Here is a 26,670-nt window from a genome sequence, read left to right as displayed (position 1 = left end):
ATGTCCTAGAGGACATCTAGCCCAGTAGAGTGCCCTGAGGGGACAGGGGACCTTTGGATGAGGGGGACCTGTGCAGCTGCAGCGGGAGGTGACCCCTGGGCAAAGTCCCTCCTCTAACAATATTCCTTAATACTGCCTTGAACAAGCTGAACAGCTCAGAAAGGGCAGCAGGAGGAGAGACTTTCCTCCTGCGCCTGGACATGCCTGCCCCCCACCCCCATGCAACCCCTGCACATCTGCCTCCACAGACCTCCCTCAGCTGCCCCTTGGGCCTATGGCTACACCACAGAGGTGTTTGATCCACCCTGGATTAGACATGGGGCAGCAGATCCCCTATCCCCACTACCCTGGTGGTGGCAGGGAATTCTAGGGTCCCCAGTACCCAGAGATTGGTCTAATACAGGACAGGACACATCTCTATGCAGGGGAGGCAGGAGCAAGGTCCCTAAAGGGGGAGGTGCAGGCTAGGGACCCTCTTGCTGAGGTCTAAGGTACCACAAATCATACTGAGGTATTGGGAGTTAGAAACGAGAAATTGCTTAAGAAAAGCTCTGGTGTGGGGCACCTGGGTGGCTCAGTGGGTTAAGCTCCTGCCTTTGGCTCAGGTCATGATCTCAGGGACCTGAGACAGAGTCCCTCATCGGGCTCTCTGCTCAGCAGGGAGCCTGCTTCCTTCTCTCTCTCTGCCTGGCTTTCTGCCTACTTGTGATGTCTCTCTGTCACATAAATAAATAAAAAATCTTAAAAAAAAAAAAAAAAGAAAAGCTCTGTTGTTAAAAATTTTTTTTTTTCTTTTTTTAAAGTACACGCTACCCCCAAGGTGGGGCTCGAACTCACGACTCCGAGATCAAGTGCAATATGCTCTACTGACAGAAGCAGGCAGGCATACCTGATTTTTTTTTTTTTTTTTTTTTTTTTTTGGTAAGAAGATGGACTCTCAGTTAATATTAAATAAAATAAAGACTTTAAAAAATATCCATGAGTCCCAGAGATTGTTACAATTAGCCATTTCCTGGGGTAGCCATACCAGGCCCTCCTGTCACTTTCGGGGGGAGGGGGTTTGGTCCTTGGTCCAAGAATCCTCTCCCGCGGTGGAATCCTCCCTGCTGGTGCAGGTCGGGTTCGCCCTCCATCCCCCACCCGCAGCCAGGTCCCTGGGGCCGAGCAGAGCAGGGCGCTGTCAGGCGCGTGGGGGAGCCGGGGCAGGGACTAGCGTGACCAGGAGCCGGAGCGATCGCGGCCGGAGAGGGAGGAGGCGGCCGGGCCCAGCCTGACGCAGCGGCGGCGACGGCGGCGAAGCAGGCCACTGCCAGGGCACCCCGGCCACCAGCGCCTGCCACCCCTCCGCCTCCTCCTCCCGCGGCTCCCCGCGCGTGGGAGTGAGTGTGTCGCGCACCCGCCCAGGGTCACGGGCCCGGGGCACCCTCTGCACGCTAGCCCGGGCGGAGGGAGGCGCAGGAGCGCGCGCGACGGGCGGAGGCGGGGAAAGGAGCGGGAGAGGCGGAGGCGAGGGAGGGGAGCGAGGGAAGGGAGGGACCCGCCCGCCGCGCCCCGGCCGCCCGGCATGTGTGGCCGCAGGCGCCCGTCGCCGCCGCTGTCCCGGGGCTGAGCCGCACCCGGGTGTCCGGGACAGTGCGTGCGCGAGTGTGTCTATCCGCGCGGGCGAGCGCTACGCCGGCCCCGAGCCTCCCGCTCGCTCCCCCGGGCCGCGGTGCATGTTCGCCTCTTGCCACTGTGTGCCGAGAGGCAGGAGGACCATGAAAATGATCCACTTTCGGAGCTCCAGCGTCAAATCGCTCAGCCAGGAGATGAAATGCACCATCCGGCTGCTGGACGACTCGGAGATCTCCTGCCACATCCAGGTGCGGGCTGCCCGGGGCGAGGGCGCGGGGGCCTCTGCGGGTGGGCGTGCGCGGGCAGGGGCGGGAGAACCCATGCGGGGGCCTGCTAGAAAGCCAGATTTCTCTTTCCCCGCCCTGTGAGGCTGGGAGCCCTACCCAGGGATGGGGCGCGTTATCAGCGACGGGATCCCTTCCCAGGCTTGCAAGGTGCGCGCAAGTCTCGCCGCGCCTAGGCTGGGGGCGCGGGGCAGCTTCCTGCAGGGAGAGGCTAACCCCTCGATCCCCTCCCCCGCCAGGAAATGGGAGCTCGGGGAGCCGAGAGGGACACCTGCATGTCGCCCATTCTTCCTTCCTCCCTTCCTCCACGTGGAGAAGGCATGCACCAGCTCGGGTTCACTCATTCCTCTCTTGGCGCCCGGGCTCCAAAGGGGCCCTCAGCCCCAGGGACCCGCTTTCCCTCGTTGCCGCCCTCCTACCGATGGCCTTTACTCCGCATGGTGCGGCGGCGAAGTTTCCTGGGAGTGAGAGAGGCTGGGCAGACCTGGGCTCCAGCCTTGAGGGATGGGGCGCGCGCTGCGCGGAACTGGAGCTACCCCAAAAGGAATCATGAAGTCGTTGTGTTTTAGAGAAAGGGAAAGGGTTGTGGAGCCAGCGGGGAGGGAGCCTTGCAGGACCTGGGTCCCGGGAAGAAGCGCCCCTTGGAATATTGGTGGAATATTGCTCAAGTTGGAGAAAGCAAGAGTTCTTTGGGCGAAGGTAGCTTTCCTGGCGGCCTCATCCTTGGGTAGTAAGTGCTTTTGAGCTTGCAGGAGATGTAGCGTGAGCTGCAAGGGTGTGTGTGTTTGTGTGTGCGCGCGCGTGCGCGCGCGCGCACGTGCACCTTTGGTGCGCGTATATGTAGGCAGATGTGTGCCCTCTCCTTTGACCCACTGGGCACGCACAATCTGGAAAGGTTGTGTCAGGGCTCAGCACGATTAGCTTCTGACTTTTAAATCTATCTGCTTATTTTTCTCTGGGATTTCCTCTTCTCGCCTTCCTGAGTCTTGAGGCTACAGGACTGAGCTGTTTTTTAAATAGAGAGCACACTATATAGTTGCCTTGAGAAATGAATGGGGGCAGCGTCTCTCAGCGGCAGGAATAGGTCTCTAGGCTGTGTTAACCCCACAATGAATCAATGAATGAAAGGTCTTTCCCATTTGTTTGTTTGCCGGTGGAAGTTTGTGACACAGAGACAGTGGCAACTAATTCGTAAGCAGAGGGTTGGACAAGTTTCCAGGCAGGAACGTGGTGCCCCACCTGATGTCCCAGGAGAGTAGGCGCCCAGTGAATTTTCTGGAGGATCTTGAATTTCATTCTTAGTGAATCGGTGCTGCTAAACTTAATAATAAAGGGATTAGCAGGCTAGGCAGTTTTCCCTCCTGCCACAGGGTTGCACAGAAACATTTTGGCATGTACTGTCTTGTGATCCAGAGGTAATTGTTGGTGTACTTTGCCTTAGGTCCTGGAGTGGATGTACAGATACTTTAACCCGCATCGAATATGTAAATAACGGAGGGATCAGCAGCAGAGAGTTAGGGATGCTGAGTTCTCCTCTGCTTTCTCAGCCCTCTGTGTGCCCAGTCCTGTCCCACTTGGAGTTGACACCACTGGGTTTTATCCCTTTCCGAACTTAGTCTTCCTTAGAATAGATAAGTAGTCCCCAAAGGGCATGTATTTGTTGTCTGGTGTCCGGGAAACAATAAATTGTAGCCAGTCTAATAATAGTTTGGCAAGTTAGCATTTTTGTGGCCCAACTGAGGCCAAAGAGGTTAAAATGCTGTGTTCAAAAATGTTGATTTTTTTGAAATTGTTTCAAACTCACATGGTTCATTTTGTGGTCCATCTTTTTGGCTCCTTCTGTCCACAAATGGTGATGATTGTTTAACCAATAAGGGGAAATTCAAAGATCCTATATTGATAATTTTGGAACTTACTTTCCTAGACTTATCCAAATTCAGGAAGTGAAATTGTATTTCTGGGTACACGGTCACAAACAAACTTCCATGTGTTTAACACTAGAACAAAATGGTATTTTGAAAAAAGGAACCTCTCGGAGGAACCCGTCCATGCCCTGGGGAAGCTTCCTGTTCTTCCTTCCCTGCTTGCCTTTCCCCCCTTTCTTCCAGGGAATCACAAAGTTAAAGAAGTGTATGGACCGTCATCCAGTATCACACATCCTCACGCCATGACCTGCACAGAATGGGACTTATGGAATTTCCCCCACAAAACAACAGCTTTTAATTATTCTGTCTCAAATTATATAATTGACAGAGAAAACTTACAAAGAAACAACCGAGTGCCCAGTCTCAGCTGCCTGAGATCCATTTCCAGAGGCAGTGCTGAAAGTCACTTGCTCTGTCTCTTTCCAAAGAGTTTAGGTTGTTGTCCCATCAGGTTATTAGGGTGTGAATGTTTAGGTCAGAGGAGGAGGAATTCCAAATAATCAGGGAGCAAAAGGAGAGTTTGGGGCACTGATGGAGGCCTGGGGAATGGAAGGAGTGGCTGAATATTCCCTACTGGGCTTTTCCAACTGACCCAACCTTTGAAGTCTGGATAGCATAGAGGGACGTGAGTTAATTCTAACCCCCTTTATTCAGTCTTGGTGCTTCAAGTAGGGTGGAATTCTAGCCATGTTCCCCACTCTATCCACTTTCTTCAGAGGCTGGCGTGGTTAGTCACAGCTCCTTCTAATGAACTTGTCATTTTCAATATGACTTTTATTGAGTAAAATGGAGACTTTTCACATTATACATTCTTTAGCAAAGCCTCGTAAACATGGTTGATATTATTGGAATTGGCTGGGAATTTTGATTTGTGTTTGAATAGAAATCTTAGTCCAGTGCTTAATACATAATAGGCATTGAATAAGTACTCATAAATGTAGATTGACTAATTTCCTTCGTAGGCTGTTAAATCCATAGGGTAGGAACATTTTGTGGTGGTGGTGGTTGTTTATTAAGGATTCCCCAATACTTGAGTAGTACCTGGCATATAATCCTGTTCGACAAACACTTGTTGATTGAATGAGTGCTCAGTATATAATCTAGGTCATTACTTATCATCATGAGAGTAACATGATGACATTGGTTTGGGAATCAGGAGGTGCATGGTTTAATTATGTTATCAACCGGTTTTGTGACACTGAGCAAGTCAGTTGACATTTGGAGTCAATGTTTCTTTTCCTCTTTTGTAAAATAAGGGAGTTGGGTTAGATGGCTAGTTCCAATTTAATAAATCTGATTTAATTACTATGTAGACTAGTCACATTTGAGTGAAACACTGTTGTTAACAGAGTGGTTGGATACACATTATCCCATGATTTTCATACCTCCATTTTATTGATGATATTGTGTTATGGAGTGTGGCCTTTATTTTTTAGATGCGAGAAGTAAGGGTCAGAGAGATTAAGCAATTTGGATCATCTGGCATGTAGGTAGGTTAGAACCCTGGTCGTTGGACTAAAATTTCAGAGTTCTTCTCAGTAGCTGCCTCTTGAGACTTGAGAGTTCGGATGTTTTGGGCGAGAGTGAGAGAGTAGTCAAGTTAAAGTGGATTAAATGATAAGTACACTAATTGTCTTACCTAATGAGAAGTCCAGAGTTCGGCCAGCTACAGGGTTGCTAGGCGGTTCTGCATGGACCCAGGCTCTTTCCATCTTCCCACACTGTTAACCTCAGCATATCTGCTGTGGTGCTTAGAGGGGTCATTTTTTCAAGGTGGTGGACATAGTTGTGGATGTGAGTCAGGCGCTACCGTATCTACCATTGCAGAGGTGGTACTTCCGTATGCATTTCTTTTTATCATGAGGAAGATCTTTTCCAGAGGCCCCTATCAGTCTTCCCATCAGATCTCATTAGGTGGGATTCGATCATACACCTGTGCTCTAGCTGCAGAAGAGTCTAGGAATGTGCTTCTGGTCTTTATGCTCTTCCCTTTCTATAGTGGGAGGAGGGCTTTGGCATTATGGAAGCAGTGGAGAAGTGTGTGTGTGTGTGTGTGTGTGTGTGTATGTGTCCTGTGGTGGGAGGAAGGGATAACTATTGGCTAAGCAAGCAGTAGTGTCCTTCAAATAAGTCAATTTGGGGAATGGTAACATAATTAAACCATGCATCTCCTGATTCCCAATTATGATTATTGTTAGAATAAAACTGTCAGCAAAGTTTAATAAGATGTTATCTAAGTCCTGGCTTATTATAGGCAATCTCGGTGTGATCAAATTCCAGAATGAGAAGAATTGTCGGATTGTCCTTTGTTGTTTGTGTTAAGGATCACTTCCGTCCTTACTGAGCTGGTGGGTTCTTGGTAGCTCCGAGTCATCTGACATAGAGCAACCACCTCTGGTACAGCTCTACTCGTTGAAGAAGCCCTATGACCAAGAAGTCAAGAACTTTGAACCCTGGCTTGACTACTGACTAGGTGTCTTTGGGCAACTCACTTTACCAGTTTGGGTCTCAGTTTGCTCATCTGTAAAGTGGGGATAATAATGGCCTAGACCTCATGGGGTTGTTGTAATGCTTGGTAAGTGGCCCACAGTGAGAGCCAAAACAATGTTGACTGTTATCTTTCTATTATGTGAAGGTATATTTGAGATAATTCTCAATAGTGGGGAGGCTTTGGCTTAAATCTAATGTCTTGAAGTCTAAATTCCATTTTATGATGGTGCAAGACCTTGAGCAAGTCACTGGGTCCCTGTTGTTCCTCTGTAATTTCCCAGTTGCCAATCTCCACTGGGTTGTTGGGAGGATGTACATGAAACGCATCGTAAATGTCGAAACATCACTCAAATGTAGAACACCACTTTAATAGCTGGGGGAAAAAAGAGAGTAGTTAACTGTTCTTTGAGTTTCTTACCTGTTGGAACAGGTACTTGAATATCACATGCGAACGTTCATATGTGCCGAGTATCAGGCCCCATGCCAATCCAGGTGGTGAAATCCAATCGGGGTCCGGCTCACAGCCACACCTCTTCTGATAATAAGGACAATCCAACACTTTTCTCCATCGAACTCACCTAGAATGCCATTCAGAGTCCACTGAAAATCAGACACAAAAGGAATAGCAGGGAGAGACACTTTGTTAAATACCATGGCCCAGCTCTGACGTTTTTAGGCCTAGATTACATGGCCAGCTCTTTGTATTAAGTATATTGTGAAAAAAAAAGTAATGTTATTTCAATGGTCTGCTAAGATCTTATCTCTTGATGTCCTCAAAGCAATGGCAAAGTGTATTGAGTGCAGAGAGAATGTAACACTGTGGGCTCCCCCTCTTTTGGACTGTCTGTCTGCTGGGTGCTTGTAACTACGTCTGAAAAATTCTAATTCAGACTGGCTCGAACATCGAGGACATTTACTGGCTCTTATATCCTGATGTCTTGAGTTAAGGGCTTCATTCAAGGACTTTCCTGCCTTCTGTAAGGCTTTATCCTCAGACTGGCCGTGAGATGGTTATGGTAATGTCAGTCCTCACCTTTTCATGGGGCACCCTCCAGAGGCAGAGGGGAACTACTTCCATCCAAGCATTCCCACGAAAGTCCTGCAGCCGTTCTGATCAGACCTAAGTCACAGGTCTGCCCTGAACCAGTGACTCTGGCTGGTGGGAGGGAATGCACCTTTTAGCTTAACGTGAGCAGAACTTGACCCTGGGACTCAGCATGGAGTTAGCCTCCTTCCAGGAGGTGGCTGGCCTGGGGGGGGGGAGAGGTCAATGTGTAAAAATCAGGGGTCTCTTGAGAGGGAGGGTAGGGAAATGGCTGCTGGGAAGATTACCCATGATACCTGCGCTAGCTGTTTGGTCTGGGTCAGTGGTTCTCAAATTGTGTCAAACCCCCAGAGGTCCCTGAGATCAGCATGAGTCAGTACTTCTCTTTTCATTGCTATATTCTATTCCGTTGTGTGGATAGATCACATTTTATCATTTCCCCAGTTGGTGAAAATTTGGGTTGTTTCCACTTTTTGTCTGTAGCAAATAACGTTGCAGTGAACATTCCTTTACAGGTTTCTGTGTGGACACATTTCTTTTGGGTTTATACCTGGGAGTGACATTACTAGATCTATGTTTAACCTTTGGGAGACTGACCGTCAAACCGTTTTCCAAAGTGGCTGTGCCATTTTACGTCTCCATCAGTAGTGCACAAGGGTGTTGATTTCTGCATATCTTTGCCAACACTTGTTGTTATTTGTCTGTTTGATTATAACCAGCTCAGTGGGTGCGAAGTGGTATCTTATCATGGTTTTGATTTTCATTCCCTTGGTGCCTATGACTTTGAGCATCTTTTCTTGTGCCAGGGGGCCTATGTGTATCTTTTCTGGAGAACTGTCTATTTGGATCCTTTGCCCTGTTTTAAATTGGATTTTTAAATTTTTGTTATTGAGTTACAAGAGTTCTTTATATATTCTGAATACTTATGCAATACATGACCTGTAAATATTTTTCCTATTCTGTGGGCTGTCTCTTTACTTTCTAGTTGGTGTCAGAAATTTTAAAATTTTGGTGAAATTCACCTTCTTTTCTCTTTTGTTGCTTGTGTTTTTGGATGTCGTAGCTTGGGAACTATTGCATAGTCCAAGGTCATGAATACTTATGCCTATGTTTTCACAGTTTTATAGTTTCACATTTAGGTTTTTGATTCATTGTTATATTAATGTGTCATTTATGTACCACAAAATTTACTATTTTAAGGTGTACATTTCAGTGGATTTTAGTATGCTCAAAAAGTTGTGCAACAATGACTACTCTATTTCCTGAAGGCTGTCATCGTCCACTGAATAAACCTGTGCCCATTAACAGTCCAAGAGTGTTCAGTTCCAATTCCACTGTTTGAAGAGGGGAGTTCCTCTCATATACCTGACAATTCTCTGATATCACTTACACCTACAACTCCATTTTTACACTGTCTACCTGGAGATCACATCACATCCTACAGGCTCAGTCCCATGAGACTACCTCCACTTGAGAAGCCAGTCACGAAGCTAGGTTGTCATCTAAGCTTCTGACTGACTGGCTGTAGAGTGGAGGTTCCCACGACCTCCTCCTTGAGTTTGATTAATTTGCTGGAGTGGCTCCCAGAACTCAGAGAAACATTCTACTTACCAGATCACTAGTTTATTATAAAAGTATGTAACTCAGGGAACAGCCAGATGGAAGAGATGCATAGGGCAAGGTTAGGGGGGAAGGGGGTACAGCTTCCATGCTCTCTCCAGAAATACCAATCTCCTAACACCTCTCTGTGCTAACCCCACTCTCAACCCAGAAGCTCTCCAAATCCTGTCCTTTTGGGTTTTTATGGAGGCATCATTACACAGGCACAATTGGTTAAATCCTTGGCTGTTGGAGGTTGAACCCAATTTCCAGCTCCTCCCTGGAGGTCAGGGAGATGGGACTGAAAGTTCCAACCCTCTAATCACATGGTGGGTTCTCCTGGCAACCAGCCCCAGTCCACAGGGGATTTCCAAAAGTCACCTCATTAACATGACAAAAGACACATTTATTGTTCACCTCACTTAAGAAATTGCAAGGGTTTTTACGAGCTCTGTGCCAAAAAGGAGGACAAAGACAAAATATATATTTTTTATTGTAATTCACAGTAACACACAGCTACTCTTCATCTTTGATCCAATTTCAGTTAAGTCTTGTATAGGGTTTAAAGTAGGGGTCCACCTTTATTCCTTTGCGTGTGAATATCCAGCTGTTCCAGCACCATTGTTTGGAATGATTATCTTCCCCGTCATCCTATTTTTTTTTTTAAGATTTTATTTATTTATTTGACAGACAGAGAGCACAAGTAGGCAGAGAGGCAGGCAGAGAGAGAGGAGGAAGCAGGCTCCCCGCTGAGCAGAGAGCCCGATGCGGGGCTCGATCCCAGGACCCTGGGATCATGACCTGAGCCGAAGGCAGAGGCTTTAACCCACTGAGCCACCCAGGCGCCCCCCACGTCATCCTTTTTGGAAGGCAGCTATGCTCACCACTATACCACCAACGCTGACAACGTCATCCTTTTTGAGATGTTTGCTTTGCCACTCTTGTTCTCTCACAAGTGTGCAGTGGATTTTTCCAGAGGCTATATGATATGTGATACAGAAATGCATTAAATGCAGAAGCAGATGTGAGAATCCACCTGTCTTCTTTTGAGCCAAACCTTAAAGATACTTGCAAAAATGTAAAACAGTGCTATTTTTCTCACTCCATCAGTTATTAGTTTGCAAATACAGGGTTTTTTTTTAATACAATATGCAATTTTCGTTAATGTGCAGTGGGTTTATTATCTTTACATGGGTCAAAAACCAAATATTCAGAAGAATTCTCAGGCAATTGACACACCCAACCCAAATAAAAACTCTATAGATCCTCTGCAGTGTGAGGGGTTTTGAGGCCAATAAGATTAAGAATTGCAGGTTTTGGTGACTCTCAATTTACTGAATGTCAAGACATTGGAGTCCAAGTCCAAGACTTGGAGTCTAGAGATGGGGAAAAGTGGGATTATTATCAGGAATCATTAGGGCAGGTTTTGCAACTGGGAGTTGAATTTATTTATTTATTTATAAATATTTTATTTATTTATTTGACAGACAGAGATCACAAATAGACAGAGAGGCAGGCAGAGAGAGAGAGAGGGAGAAGCAGGCTCCTTGCTGAGCAGAGAGCCCGATGTGGGGCTCAATCCCAGGACCCTGAGATCATGACCTGAGCTGAAGGCAGAGGCTTAACCCACTGAGCCACCCAGGTGCCCCTGGGAGTTGAATTTAATATTAAAAAAAAAAAAGACCAAATAAAACAAAATAGAATTCCCAGTGCATCTTGGGCCTCCAACCTGACAAGTTACAGGTATTTGAAATGATATCAACTAAATCAAGAACACCAGTGTGTACATGGAAAATGTGTATATGCATATTTGGAATTCTTAGTAATAACCAAGTGCCTGTGTGTGGGGAGGGCGGGGGGGGCAGTGTTGAGCAAAGGACAGGGCCTGGCTCCGTTGGAGTAAGCATTTCCCGGTGGTACTTGCTTTCCAACTGAATCTGCATCTTTCACCTCTGGCAATTAAAAGCCATGTCTTGAGACCCCTCTTTTGATTGTGAAAAATGTGCAGTAACCATGCGTTAAGAATTTAAAATGTAAACTACTTGAATGCAGTCTCTTAGTCACTTGCATTCTTAAGTTGTTCCTTCTTTTTCTAAGTGGGCATTCTGGGGAAACAAAGGTAGCCCGGATGGAATTACCAGAATGTGTCCTGCAGAGAATCTATTACAAGATTCATGTGCGTGAGAGATAGGCATTTGGTACATAGCACCGTTCCCTGTTAGTTCCCAGTCTGTGTGATGAAGGGTTGCAGTTGCTTCTGTGAAGTAGCAGAGAGCCAGACTTGGATTCTAGAGATGGGGAAAGGTGGGATTATTATCAGGAATCATTAGGGCAGGTTTGGCAACTGGGAGTTGAATTTAATTCAGATTCAAAGGAGTTGGTGTTCAGCTCTTGGGTGGGGGGGGGCGGTGTGTGTGTAATAGTTCTTGGTCACTAATATTCATGTGGATCTTCTGTGTTCTTGTTAAAATGCAAATTCTGATCCAGGAGGTCTTGAGGTGGGCCCTGGAATTCAGCATTCTAGTAAGATTCTAGACGCTGCTTCTGGTCTGTGTACCACACTTGGAATAGTAAGGTGTTGGAGGAATTTATCTATCTTATAATCAAATTCTTTTTTTTTTTTTTAAGATTTTATTTATTTATTTGACAGACAGAGATCACAAGTAGGCAGAGAGGCAGGCAGAGAGAGAGAGAGAGAGAGAGAAGCAGGCTTCCTGCGGAGCAGAGAGCCCGATGCGGGGCTCGATCCCAGGACCCTGAGATCATGACCTGAGCCGAAGGCAGCAGCCCAAACCACTGAGCCACCCAGGCGCCCCTCATAATCAAATTCTTAATTTCCTTGAGTGTGGGGACCTTTTGGCCCTTATCTCCCTTAATAACCCTCCACTCGACACATTTCCCTCAGTAGATGGTCCATGAATGTTTGAGTAAGTGAACGAATGAATAAATAAAGGAACCCATCCAGGTGCGTGTATCATGCTAGACTGAAATACTGATTAGACACTGATCCCGGGGCTGACATGATTCCTTTTGATTCCCAGCTGCCGGCAAATCACAAGTCTGTTTTTTCAAGCAGGATTTCCTTTGATGGCCAATCTGATGAAGTATGGAACATCTGAGAGCACGTGGGGGCCCTGGGTTAATAAGAGACTCCGTATCCCTCTGGGCTACACGTCCCACTTTTGCTTTCCTGTATCCTGGGCTCTCAGTGGCCTTGCAGAGAAACTCTGGCAACTCCTTGACACAAACAAATCATTTTGTATAAGCCAGTGGTGCCTGGAAGCTCCCGGAGGAATAGGGAACCCAGCTGTCCTCACTTGCGAAAGGACCCCAGGGGACAGTGACCCTGGAGGACAATGGAAAATACATTCGAGGTGTAACATAAGCTTTGAAGCTGTTTGTTCTGGTGGCTTTTCCTGAAGATTCAGGAGGGAAAGAGGGGATAACTTTAGAAAAATAAATGAAATTTATTCTAAGAGGAAAGAATAATGACGTAGATCAAGCAGTTTCCACCGCCCCCCCCAAATGAATTAGTGAAGTTTTTTGAAATAATACTGATAAGCATTTCAAAAATATTTCCATATGCCAAGTACAGAGCTGGGAACTAAATAGAAATAGAAAAAATTATCAGCCATTAAGAAGCTCCCAGTCATTTGGGGGAAGAGAGATAAGATAGTGTGGCACAAGGACAAAACCACAGCCGTAGGGACAAGTATGGGCAAGTGGAGGACCAGGAGGGGGCATTTGTGTCAGGCTCGGGCATCAGTAAGTATTTCTGGTATAGATGAACTTGATTAATAATTAAAGGACAAGTGGAAATCAATTCTTTGAAGGAGGAGAAAAAGGCATTTAGGCATTTCAAATAAGGTGAGCCTTTGCTTGGGATAAAACCCTGAGCATGAAACAGCATGATCAGATACTGAAATGAAATGAAGGGAGGGTCTGGGATTAAGTCCCCGGGGCTTTGGTTTCCATAACAAAGGTAATGGCCATACCCCCGAAGGAGAGGCAGAACTGGCCACGTAATTTTTGGGGCCCAGTGCAAAGGGAAAATATGGAACCCTTTGTTCAAAAATGAAGAATTTCAAGACAACCAAGTGCAGGGCTCTTTTGAGCATGGGCGATTCACCCAGGAAGCTGGCCCGGAGACGATCGAATAAAGGAGAGACAGGTTGGGGGAGGTGATGGTGAGATTCATTTTGGGCTCTTCACTTTGAGGAGCTTGTGGGACACCTGAATGGAGAAATCCCAGATGGAAATAAGCAGGAAAGTCAGCAGAGAGGTCTGGCATGGAGACACCAACCAGGGGATCCTTTGTGTTCATGCAAATAGTGGTAGAAGCCATGTGGGTTTGTGAATGAAACCATCAGGATGGGTCTTTTTTGTTTATCTTTCTGCTTGGAACATCCCTGTAGATCAAACCAATGAATTCTGAGCTCTGGAATTCTCTCCAAGAGTACTTGATCATTTTAACTTTGTAAGGCAACTTTGACCAGAGTAGGAGCTTCTCCATTTTCTTCTGCAAGTAGGCCACACAAATCAGAGTTACCGGTGGAAAAACATTTATTTGCTCTTCATCCTCATTTCTTTGCTTGGACTATTGAATGAGTCAAGTCCCCTCTCCGCTGGAAGCTTCTGATTACAAAGCATAGGATTTGCTCGCTACGGAAGTCACCCTTGACGGTGTCATGACCATTCAATAGATAATACATTTTTAAATCTTTTCAACCTTGTACATAATTAAAGTAAACATGTTGTATGAGGAGCAACTTTACAAGTTATGTTGTAATAATTGATCTTTTATTCAATATTAATTTATATCTTAGAGAGCTCCTTTAGCAAAAATTTTTTTTGTACTTAGTTCCCAGGGGATTATTGTGAATTTTAATTAAAGTGAATTCAAGTTCTGTAAAACTACTCCAAGAAATAATCTATGATGAGTAATGTAATGACTTGGATCTTAGGTGTACAGTAGAGTTTTTGTCTGAAAATATATATCTATGTATCTTGCTAAGGTTTGAAGTATGATTATTTTGTAGCAGGGGAAAGCAATTAGTAAGTTAACCAATTAGGGTCTGGCTTATTATCTCTCCCTTTACAGGTGTAATTTTTGCTTTAAGACACTAGGACTTGCTGGTCCACATTGTTCAAGAAAAGATTGAACCAGGGTCTTGACATATAAACTGAAAATTCAAACACAGTATCATTTACTAATGGATTATTAATAAAAATAAGCAGGTGTAAACTATCAGTAACTACTGAGACTTATTAATAGAAGAGGGGACAAAAGCCTATTTAATAAGTTGGCTAATGATTCCTCCTTGATGTTACTAGCTGATGTTGTTTTTTGGGGCTGGTCTGTGTATGTATTGTTGCTCATTGTTCTGAAAATGACACTTGTCCTTGTGATCTGATCTGTGTGTGTATGTAGGTGTTATCTGCAATGGTGTGATGGTGTTGGGTATTTACTGTTCTTTGTTTAGTAGCATTCTTTCCCTTCCCTCATATGCCTCTTGATATCCTTGAGTAGTATGTTAATAATGTGCATTAGCTAGTTGATTCAGTTGAGATCCAGAGAGGTGATGTGATTTGCCGGAGGTCACATACTTAGCAAAATTAAGATGGGACCTGGTGTCTTGAATTTTAAGTTTGCTCCTAAACTTATACTAAATACTATTATCTTGATTTTGAATCTTCTTTGGTAGTCTAAATGATGTGATTCTTTTTCACTGGAAACTTTCTTTCTTTCTTTCTTTTTTGTTTAAGATTTTATTTATTTATTAGGGAGAGAGCATGTGAGTGAGGGGAGGGGCAGAGGGAGAGGTAGAGAATATCAAGCAGATGCCATCTGAGCACAGCCCACCATGAGACTTGATTTCACCACCCTGAGATCATAACTTGAGCCAAAATCAAGAGTCTGCTGCTCAACCTCCTGAGCCACCCAGGTGCCCCTCATTGGCAACTTTCCTAATAGCAAAGGGGAAAACCATACACTGACCAGAAAGCATATGGACACTTTAGAACTGCCATCCAAGGACACAGTTTTAGTTCTTTTCTACTTTCTTTTAGTCAACATGTCATTCAGCCTATAGCTACATGAGAATTGTGACCAACTTATTATGTATTTATGCATATATTGCTGTGTAACATAATTAGATCATTGAAAGATACCTTCCCTTTCTCTTCACATGTTGGTATAGACATAGCTTGTCGTTTGAAATTTCAAAGGAACTCCTAAAAATTGAAAGGGGGTTAAAAAAAAAAGAGGAAGGATGATGTCAATAGAATTTTCTTTCTGTCTTGTATGGTAATTTACCTTCTAGTTTTGAAACTGACTCTGGAAGCTGAGATCTTAGCAATGCCAGATGATGGTATTTAGAGCTCTTCTGGAAACGTAGGAAAACAAAGCATTTGTTAGTTAGGCAAGAGCCATATCCTTGTCAGGCTCTCTTTGTTTTGAAAGCTGAGGCGGAATAAGAGCTCTAGAGTCGGGCGGAAGAAATAGTCAGTAGCACCTGGAGCCCTGTCAAGGGTAACTTCACCTCTTGGGTTCCCAAACCTCAAAGGAGAGGCACTTCTGCTGAGGGCCATCATGGCGCGGGGGAGATGGTAGGGGCACCTTGAAAGGCACCTTTTGTCTCCAGGTTTGGAGACATTGTTTCTCCAAGTGTAGGTGGCACCTTCTTGGTTCAGTGCTGATTAAAAGGAAAAAGAAAAGGAGAAAAAGTTGTAGAGTGGATTCAAGGGCAGCTGTGAAGTCTGAGTTTGCAACGCTAGCAGCAGTGTGGTAATTTGAGAAGAGCAAATTAGAAGAACAAAGCAGATTTTAATCATATGCCACAGAGAGGAAGGTGGTTTAGGTTTATCTCCAAATTGTACCTCCATTAGAGAAAGGGAGGCTTTTAATGCTATTATCCAATATTTATTGTTAAAGATTTCTTTCTTCTTTCTCCCCAGTCTTTCTTTAATACACTCACTGGGTGGAGAATGCCAGCCTTTGTATTGAGCGGTGGTTAAATATAAAACTTTTTTTTTTTTTTTTTTTTTTTTAGTGTTGTGGGAAATGGAGAGAGAGAAAGAGAAAGAAAAAGAGAGACTTGGAGAGAAAAGAAGAGACAGGGAGAGACAGAGAGGGAGAGAGAGAAGTTGTGGGAGAGATCATTGATTTTGAGATTCAAGGTCTTTATTCTTTAGGAAACTTTGGTGTGAAGGTAAAATTGAATATTAAGAAAGCATTTCCTGGGGCGCCTAGGTGGCTCAGTGGGTTAAGCCGCTGCCTTCGGCTCGGGTCATGATCTCAGGGTCCTGGGATCGAGTCCCGCATCGGGCTCTCTGCTCAGCAGGGAGCCTGCTTCCCTTCCTTTCTCTCTGCCTGCCTCTCCATCTGCTTGTGATTTCTCTCTGTCAAATAAATAAATAAATAAATCTTTAAAAAAAAAAAAAAAAAAAAGAAAGCATTTCCTCCCATTTTTCCGGCCCCATCTGTCCATCCATGCATCCACCCATCTGTTCATTCTTCTATCAACGTATCTACCCATTGAGCCACGTACCCTCCATCCAACAAGCATTTATCGAGCACCCCAATTAAGGACTGGCCTGAGTATTAGAGATACAGAGTTAGATAAAAATGTGGTCCTTTGCAGCCCAGTGGGGAAGATGCACATATAAACAGATTCAAGTTGGTACAGCTGATAGGAGGACACCAGGATATTGTTGGAGCCCTTAGACTCCAACAGGAAGGAAGGTCTGTCCTTCCTTTAATCTCTGCTTGCTCTCCTCCAAAGTCACTACCCCAAAGGATGTTCTTAGAAAAGGATCACTGATACTTCCTTACTCACATTTACTTGTGAATAAGAACATCTTTGAGAACTTGGCTCTTCACACAGATATCTCAGCCAAAATTGTACCTTGCTGTAAAATGTGATTTCAAGAGAAGTCACAAACTCCCTTTGCTGCTTCTTACCAGATTTCCACCTGCCAGGTGTCCCCCATACAGAAATTCTGGAGTAGCCACGGGGCTCCTTCTTGCCTGAGAAGGACAGGGAAGGCTTTCTGGAGATGATGTCTCAAATGAGTTTTAAAGAAAAGGTAGGCATTGTCTGGCCAGTAAATTGGGGGAGTGTGTTCAGAAGGGGTACCGCTAGGGAAGGAAGGGCATTCTAGCAGAAGACTGAGCATAGGCAAAGGCACGGTGTTTGTGGGAAGCTAATAGAAACGCAGTATGGGGGTGCCTCGGTGGTCAATGGGTTATGCCTCTGCCTTCGGCTCAGGTCATGGTCTCAGGATCCTGGGATCGAGCCCTGTGTCGAGCTCTCTGCTCAGCAGGGAGCATGCTTCCCTCTCTCTGTCTGCCTCTCTGTCTACTTGTGCTCTCTCTGTCAAATAAATAAATAAAATCTTAAAAAAAAAAAAAAGGAAATGCAGTGTGGTTTTATGTATCCACAGAGAGGCGTGTTCTATGCAGTGGAAAGTTGACAGTTACCAGCATAGACGGTGTAGACAGTAGGGTGGAGAGTCGGAGTTGAGAAAACCCTATGGCTACTGTTTGCTGGGCAGTGGTTGGGGCGTGGTTTGCCTGGGCCAGAATGACCTGGAGAACTGTTTGGCAGCTTAGCTTTACTTCTAGAGCTGGAGGAAAGGCACACTGGGTGCTTTATCACAGGCTTCGAAGGCTTCAGTGCTTCCTGAAAAGCATCACCCTGAGAAACATTGAAGTTTTCAAGTTCGTAGGGAAAGTTTTAAACTTGTATGTGTCACTGGGATGGTAATCCCATTGGTAAAGCAAGTCTTCAGTGATCTCAGTGGTAAAGCAAGTCTACCTTTCTTTCTTCTTCCCTCCCTCCCTCCCTTCTTTCCTTCCTTACTTTTTAAAGATTTTGTTTATGTATTTGACAGAGAGAGACACAGCCAGAGAGGGGACATAAGCAGGGGGAGTGGGAGAGGGAGAAGCAGGCTTCCCGCTGAGCAGGAAGCAGGGAGCCTGATGAGGGGCTCCATCCCATGACCCGGGGATCATGACCTGAGCTTAAGGCAGGCGCCTAACAGCTGAGCGACCCAGGTGCCCTGCAAGTCTTTCTTAATTAGGGATCAGAAAACTGACAGCCTTTCCAGGGCAACTCACCCTGTTAGGGTAGTCCTGAGCCCAGCCAGGGAGGGCCTCATGGGAATCGCTGTGGGGGTTCTAGGAAGTGAGTGTTGAACAGAAGTGAGATGGTTAGAAACAGCCCTCCTTCTGCACTTCAGACAAGCATTGTCCAGTAGAGCTTTTGTGCTGCTGAAACTGATTTCTGTCTATGCCGTCCAACTTGGTGGGCACTAGCTGTCGTGGCTGTTGAGCTTGTAAAATGTGACGTATGTGCCTGAGAAACTGAACTCTGATGTTACTTCATTTTTATTCATTAAATATCTCAATCTAGATAGCTACACGTGCTTGTGGTTATCGTATTGGACGACACAGCTTAGCATCTCTGCAGTGACTAAGTCTGGAAGGAGAGAGGAATTGAGAGCCGGGCGGGGGGGGACAATGCCTGGAAGTCTTCTTGCTTGTCCCTGTACTTCTGTGCCATTTGAACTTTTGGTAAGCCCATGGTTTGTAGCTTTGTAATTTTAAAAGCATAAGACATTTTGAGCAAGATCTGTGTGCCTTTATTCTCTTAGAGGACTTAGAAAATTGGGAAGGAGTTTTGATTTTTAGTTCAAGAACTACACCCTTCTCGGGAGTGCAGGAAACCCAGAGAAAAGAAGACACCTACTTGCCCTAGTGAGTGACCAGCAGGGCTGGGGCCCAGAGATCCAGATCCATTTTCATTGTTCTTTCGACTTCGAGATAAGGCCTGGTTCCTGTGAGCTCAGTCAGTGTTGCTATTTTTTTCTCTGTACCTAGAAATAAGAGACATACAATGCCTTAGGTTCAAATTCCACTGTTCATTGCTGATGTATGGGAAAGAGGTTGACTTTTGCATGTTAATCTTGCTTTTCTGTTGATGTGTTCAGATCTTCTACATAGACAGTCATGTCATCTGCAAACAAAGACAGTTTTATTACTTCCTTCCCGTTTCTTTTGTTGCCTTTTTGCATTGGCAAGAGCATCCTGTACCACGTTGAAAAGGACTTGTGAGAGGGGACATCATTGCCTTGTCCCTATCTTAGTGGGAAAACTTAAGCGTTTCTCACCATTAAGTATGATGTTAGCTGTAGGGTTTTTTGTGAAATTTTTTATCAAGTTGAAAAAATTCCCCTCTATTCCTAGTTTACTGAATTTTTTTTTGTATCATGAGTGCTATTGGATATTGTCATATGCTTTTGCTGAATTTATTGATTCATGAGATTAAAAAAATTTTAATTAATTAAATTATTTATTTGACAGAGAGAGAGAGAGAGATCATAAGTAGGCAGAGAGGCAGGCAGATAGAGTGGGGGAAGCAGGCTCCCCTCTGAGCAGAGAGCCTGATGCGGGGCTGGATCCCAGGCGCCTGAGATCATGAGCTGAGCTGAAGGCAGAAGCTTTACCCACTGAGCCACTCAGGTGCCCTTAATTTTTTTTTTTTTTTTTTAGCTTGTTGTGATGGATTACGTTAGCTGATTTTTGAACGTCGAACCTGTCTGGTATGCCTGGGATATGTCTCACTTGGTTGTGACGTGTAATTCTTTTTAGACTTTTAAAAGTTATTTATTTATTTATTTGACAGACAGAGATCACAAGTAGGCAGAGAGGCAGGCAGAGAGAGAGGAGGAAGCAGGATCTCCACCGAGCAGAGAGCCTGATGTGGGGTTCGATCCCAGGACCCTGAAATGACCCGAGCCAAAGAAAGAGGCTCAACCCGCTGAGCCCCCCAGGTGCCCCATGTGACTTGTAATTCTTTTTATATGTGTTGGATCATGCAGTGATTTAGAGAAAGGAAATTAACTCCTAAAACTTCTGATTATTGATAAATAAACAGTGCCTCTCAAATCAGCAGTTTTCCTTCCATTATTTATTTTGGAGATAATATATTTTATCTTTAATAATTATTGCAGAACACCTAGTAAAAGCTCAAATCATACAAAAGAGTACCCAGTGAAAAATAAATCCTTTTACATCTGCCCTCAGATGTACTCTTCAGAGGTCACCACTTACCACAGATTTTTTTTTTTTTGGTGCATCTTTCCAGAATTTTCTGTTTCCTTTCAGAAAACAGTACTGACCACCTTTTATTAAGGAGTAATACAGCCTCTTTGGGGATGTAGTTTGTATGGGCCACATGACCTAGAGAATTGTTTTCTAGGGCTACGTTGGTTACACTTCTAGAACTAGGGGTAAAATGTGGTTTTGTTTTTGTTTGTTTGCCTCAGGCTCTGTATACTTCCAGAAATGTTGGAGCCGACTTTATGTTTCTCTAAGCTCCTTTGTTCTCTTTGGCGGTCTTGCACGGATGCGCGGGATGGTAGAGGGTCACCTCTGGGGTTGGAGCGTCCTTACCTCTTTTTCCATCCTGTCATCTCAGTTCCCTCCTCTGTCGTGTGACTGGAATAAATGTTCTTCCCCTTCTCTCTGTGCCTCCCTGTCCTGCACACTTAGGATGTCTTGAAAGAGGACCTTTCCTCCCAAGGGTCCTGTTTAAAATTCTACTCCCTCAGTGATGTGTGAAGAACAGTCAGAAACGTTGAAAGACATCTGACGTGTGACATTCCTTCCAGAGAGCAGTGACTTACTTAGATCCCAGAGGACCCCGGAGCCTGAGGGGCAAGAAGAAAGGAGGCCTGACCTCTGGGAGGAGAGCAGAAAGGGAAGAGACTTCTCAGATAGTGTGTGAATGTGTCTTGCCGTGAAGGTTTGGTTGGATCTATGACCCGGCTGCATCCCGTGCTTAGTTTTTGGAGGGCCTAGAAAGATCTCCCCAAGGATCCATTGATCAGCCAGGAAGCCTTTAACAAAGCAACAGAATTTTCATGCCCCATCGTGCACACTAGCTAAGGCTTCTCTCTAAAGTGCCACTCCAAATCACATTGCTCCTGGTCACATTTGTCGTAGCACCTGTGGCTGATTATTAATTTGTTCATTGCTTTGTTCATTGCTGTGTGTGTCTGCAGCTCTGGGAGCGGAGGCATGCGGCTGTATCCCAGTGTCTAGAACATGCCCACTGCCTGGGACGTTGTAAGTGCTGAGGACAAACACTGGTTAGCTAAAAGACTACATAAGTACACACTCTTTACCAAATCAGAAGACAGTGATTGCTACCATTTGTTGAGCACTGGTTGTGGGCCAGCCCCCCTGTCAAACACCTTTTATCTTGTTTATCTTATTATTTAAAGCTTAGGAAGATGAGTCACTGAGATACATCCAGTCCCAAATCAACAGTACACCTGGTAGGTCGGATTTGAACCCTGTTCAAGACCCCTAAGTTCAGTAAATGAAGGTATAATCCCCAGAGATGTCAGTGTTGGGCAGAGACGTCAGGAAGGGGGAACCTGCCCACAGCAGGAGGTTTCTGCCTTCCAGATGGGTGCCAGGGGCTCAGAAGCAGACCAGGCCCCTGCTCCTCCGGGATTTAGATGGAGACACCCCCACAGCCCGCCAACATGGTCCTGTGGAGCAGGTTGATCCCGGATGGGGGTTCCAGGTAGATGTTCTGAGCAGTTGCGAATTATTTAGGTGTGAGGCAGAAACAGTTCCTGGCATTGAACCCTAATGAGAACTGTGCATGAGATTAAAGTCAAGAGATTCAGCGGTTAGTTATTTTTGTGTTAATGAATGAGGGGAGAGAAAGCAACCCTTCAGCCATCAGCCATATGGTTCACCTTTGTTCTCAGTCTTTCCTGGCTCTTCAAGGGGCCCCACAGGACATGTGAGTCTCTTTATTTTGGTTACGTTGTATTTAGCAAAATACCCAAGAGTCATTTTCTCCATTCTGGGTGGCCACGGATGGCTCATTTCCCTCCATTTTCCTACCAGGAGAGCGCCATGCGAGAGAGATCAGAGGCCTAATGAGCACCCTCATCATGGCGAACGAACTGCCTCATGGCTGGGCCGTCTCCAGGCCTCACTAGCTGTCCCGCCTCATGGGGTCTTCTGCTATTTGAGGGTCACTTGAGCCTCTTGCTATGAATCTGTACAGTGCATTATATTTTGTAAAATGCTTTATATTCACTTTACTGGTCTTTTTCTCAGTAAATCACTAAGTAGGGAAGGAAGAGAACTCAGAGGAATCCAGGCCCAACACCCCTGGTTATCTTAGAGAGTTAGTCCTGGCCAGGGTGACCTTCTTAAGAGAGACAAAGCGTATTTTCTTCTTTTTTTTTTTTTCCTTAATGAGGGTTAGTGCTATTCATTGTCTCTCACATCTATTTTTTTTTAAACAGCTTCATTGGGATATAATACACATACCATAAAATTTACCCATTTATTTATTTGTTTATTTAAAAAACTATTTTATTTATTTATTTTACAGAGAGAGAGAGCATGAGTGTGGATGAGTAGGGGGAGGGGCGGAGGGAGAGGGAGAAGCAGACTCCCTGCTGAGTGTGGAAACCGATGCAGGGCTTGATCCCAGGACCCTGGGATCATGATCGGACCTGTAGTCAGATTCTCAACCAACTGAGCCACCCAGGAGTTCTACAATTTACCCATTTAAAGTGATTACGCATTTTATATGTAACTCTGTGATAGCATATATCACAGAATTGTACAGCCATCACCAGACTCAAACTTAGAACATTTCATCACCCCCCAGAAGAAACTCCAGACCTCTTAGCTGTCACTCCCTCAACCCCTGCATTTCTCCCAGCCCTAAGCAACTGCTGATCACCTCTCTGTCTCTATCATATGATTTGGGCCTGGTGTCTTTGAGTTAGCTGCACGTTTTCTGACTTCTTCGTGTTGCAGTGTGTATCCATGCTTCATTTCTGTTCATTGCCAAGTTGTATTCCATTGTTTGTTTACCTGTTTGTTGGTGGGTGGGCGTTTGGGTCATCTCCAGGCTTTGGTTAGTATGGATAATGTTGCTAGGAAAATTGTACAAGTTTTTATGTGGACATTTGTTTTCATTTACCTCGGAGCAGCATGGCTGGGTCGTGTGGTGACTCTGTGTTTACCTTTTTGAGGGAGTTAACCGCAGTGACTGCGCCATTTTACATTCCCTCCTGGAAGTGTCCAAGGGTTCCAGTGACTCCACATGCTCACCAGTAACACTTGTTACTACTGACTTTTTTTTTTTTTTCCCACTTTTTGATCATTGTCATCATGTGGGTGTGAGGTGGTGAAGCGGATTTGCAGTCTGGCTTGGGTTTGTCTTTCCCTGATGGTATCAACCAGCCTCTGGACAATACATTTTTCCTAGGCTGCTAGACGTTCTGTTGGGGGTTAACCTTGAACAGGTGAGGATAGCTTGGCTGTTTCTGGAGCCCATTTCTCCTCAGGTGGCCTCACGTCCATGGGATGTCCCTCACCCTTGAGCGTCTCTACCTGGATACTGTTGGGTGGTGGTCTGTGACTGAGCCACGGCCCACGCCTTCCCTCAGTGAGCTACCTTCAGAGCTGGCCTTCTGCTTTATGGCCATTTTTCCTATCACACCATCCACAAGACAAATGAAAGAAGTGCAATTTGCTTTTTAAAGTCAGTTGCAGAAGTGATCCTGTCATATCTACCACTGAAGTTACAATATTCTTGAAGGTCACAGCATTTTGTTGAAGACCCTGTACATCAAGCCCACAGCGCAGAAGAAGGGGTGTGTTTTCTAAGAAATGAATAGGTTAGCAGAGCCAAATCCTTAGGGTATTTCATTTTTTTTAATGTAATTTTTTGAAATTAAGCTCTTCATTTTGAGATGTAGATTCATACCCAGTTGTGAAAAGTATTACCGAGAGATCCCATCCTTGGAACTGTTTAACTGTGGGAGGAAATGATTTACTGAGGGACTGGAAAGTAAGTCTGGAAGAGTGCCAAGAATTTGAACTATTTCTGCGGCCATCAGTTTCCTGCTTTTCCCAGGACGAGGACCCACGACCCTACCTTCAAACGAGCTGCTCCGAGGAGGGGTTATTTATTGACGGAGCCTATTCCGCTTTGCGATTTATTTTGGCTTAAAGTGGACACACCTAATAAAACTATCTCTCCTTTCTCACCCCCGTTCTTAAGGGTTGGATGCTAATGTTGAATCTTTTCAGCATGTTGAATCAATGGCTGCCCCTAATCCGCTGAACTTTTAAAGGAAATTAAGCCTTCCAAAGATCTCATTTTAACTTAGACCTACGCACGCGGGGGAAATCAAAATCCTCTCAGTGAGGCAAAGAGTATAAATGAGTTAAAGGTGATAACATTGGTCTGTGAAATACTGGTATATCATTTAAGTGTGATGCCCTCATTAATTCGTGCATATTTATAAAGTTACAAGTCTGTGTTAGGTACTGCTTGAGGTGCTAGGGATGCATTTAGAGACCCAGACACATGGAAATCCCTCCTTCATGGAGCTTATATTCTCTAGAATATAATTATTATATGTAATATATCTTCTAGAACAATATCATACTGTAAATTGTATCCCCAGGACTTATCTTAAAGATGGAATTTTGTACCTTTTGACCCCCTTCACTTATTTCTCCCACCCCCAGGTCGCTAACTCTAATAACCATTAACTGTGCTCTTCATCTGTGAGGTTTTGTTTTGTTTGGATTCCATGCTGTAGATTTATAATTTTGCATACTTCTCTGCATGCATGTCATGCTTCAGTTGTTAAAAAAAAAGTTCAGTGATTAATATTCTGAACATGTAAGTGAGATCATACAGTATTTGTCATTTTCTATCTCTTATTTCACTTAGTATAGGTCCATTCATGTTGTAAATGGTGGGATTTCCCTCTTTCTCATGGCTGAATTATATTCCTGTGTGTGTGTGTGTGTGTGTGTGTGTGTGAGTGCATACCACATTTTCTTTATTCATTTACTTGTCAATAGACACTTAGGTTGTTTTCAGGTCATGGCTTTTATGAATAGTGCTGTAATGGCATGGGGTTACAAGTATCTTTTTGAGGTAGTGGATTATATGGTAGGCCCTGTGGATATCTGTGGGGGAGAACATTCCAAGCAGAAGCAACAGCCAGTGCAATGGCCCTGAGGTAGGTTTGTGACTGACCTGAGAGAACAGTAAGAGTTGACTGAACAAGTAAAAGAGTAGATGGGGTGGGAAGAGGTGGTAGGACCCATCTGATGGGGCTTTGTAGGCCAATGTAAACTTAATATGTGTTGATTAAGAATGTTCAGAATATTAATCACTGAACTTTTTTTTTAACAACTGAAGCATGACATGCATGCAGAGAAGTATGCAAAATTATAAATCTACAGCATGACAGACTTTTATAAAGTGAGCACTCTTGGATGACAGCACCTAGTTCCAGAAACACAGCATGGGGGCACCTTAGGAGCCCTCCCTGGGCCTCCCACTCAGGCACTTCTCCCAGAGAACGACTGCCATCCTGGCTCCTTACACCGTAAGTTAGTCATGCTCATTGTTGAATTTCATATAATTTTCCATGAAAAGCCTTGTGCGGTCCGCACTCTGCTGTCTTCTTGCATCTGGTCCCCCCCTTATGCTTAGCATTCTGTTTTTGAGATTCCTCCTTGTTGCTGCATATAGTTAGAATTCTGTAATTGTCATTGACATATGGGAGTCAGTTGTATGAATATGATATTATTTTGTTACTTAAAAAAAAGATTTTTTGGTATTTATTTATTTGAGAAAGAGAGAGGAGAGGGGCAGAAGGAGAAGGAGCGAGAGAATCTGAAGTCACCTCTGGGCTCAGCTGGTTCCTACGACCCTGAGATCATGACCTGAGCCCAAGTCAAAAGTTGGATGTTTAACTAACTGAGCCACCCAGGCGCCCCAAGTTACTTTTCCTATTGTTGTTTCCACTTTGGGCCATCACAACCTGCTTTGTTAGCTTCAGCTTTTTTTTTACTTTTAAATAAATAATAAACTCCTAAGTGTCACAGAGCCAGCCAAATAGGGGATTTTGGAATGTTTGGAAAACAGTTGCAAATGTTGTAAATGAGATAGGCCTAACCATTCCCAGATTTGTCCAGGGATGAGGCTGTTGGCTTCCTGTGGCAGCTCAAGAGGTCAGAGCCGGCCAGCAGTGCAGCTGCCCACAGGCCCAGCTGTGCAGTGGGCATATGTCATGAATTGGCGTGGTTTCCTTAAGCCATCACTGGGACACTCTACCTTTCCCTTTGACATTGCTCCAGCAGATGTTTGTCTGTCTGTTCCAGAGCGAGGCTCCTGTGTGGAGGGTCCGCTTCCATGGCCATGGTTTATGGGGTCAAGGAGATCTGTGTCTTTTACACCCGTAAACCCATGATGCAGGAAAACTATATTTTTTTAGGCCACACTCTTCCCACATCCAAGTAAGGACATAGACAGTGCAAGGTGGAATCTGCCCAGAGAAGGAAAGAGGTTTGAGAGTGTTCTTCGTGAGGTGCCCAAGTACTACTACCCTGATCAGATCCCTTTTTGATGATTTTGAAACTGACCTTTACGGGAACTTGGTCCTTGTGCTGAAAATGCAGACCAGGTGTACTCTGCAGCTGTGGAGTCATGAGGTAGAAATCTGATCGCTTTTTTTAGGAGGAGGTTGGTGGCTCTCCCATTTCTCCCTGCCCCTTTGGGTCACCTGTCCTGTCACCCCTCTGCTCAGCCAGCGTGTGCTCCCCACCACCATCTGCGAGCCATCCTTTCAGTCAGCA

At 45.0% G+C, this 26,670-nt stretch overlaps 1 protein-coding gene across 2 annotated transcripts in view; it reads left to right on the top strand.

Moving 5' to 3' along the window:
• Positions 1 to 1,080: 1,080 nt before the first annotated feature.
• Positions 1,081 to 26,670, top strand: part of FRMD3 (FERM domain containing 3) — a 310,655-nt gene continuing 285,065 nt past the window's right edge. For both annotated transcript variants that reach the window (XM_082695239.1, XM_082695238.1), the window contains exon 1: positions 1,081 to 1,862. In XM_082695239.1, the coding sequence (XP_082551365.1) occupies positions 1,716 to 1,862 (147 nt within the window). In that variant the 5' untranslated portion in view covers positions 1,081 to 1,715. The remainder of the gene's footprint in view (positions 1,863 to 26,670) is intronic.

Source organism: Mustela nivalis (assembly GCF_964662115.1).
Source record: "Mustela nivalis genome assembly, chromosome: 13".
NCBI classification, from domain to species: Eukaryota; Metazoa; Chordata; class Mammalia; order Carnivora; family Mustelidae; genus Mustela; species Mustela nivalis.
The sequence above is the reverse complement of the archived record's forward strand: the minus strand, read 5'-3'. Positions and strand labels throughout refer to the sequence as shown.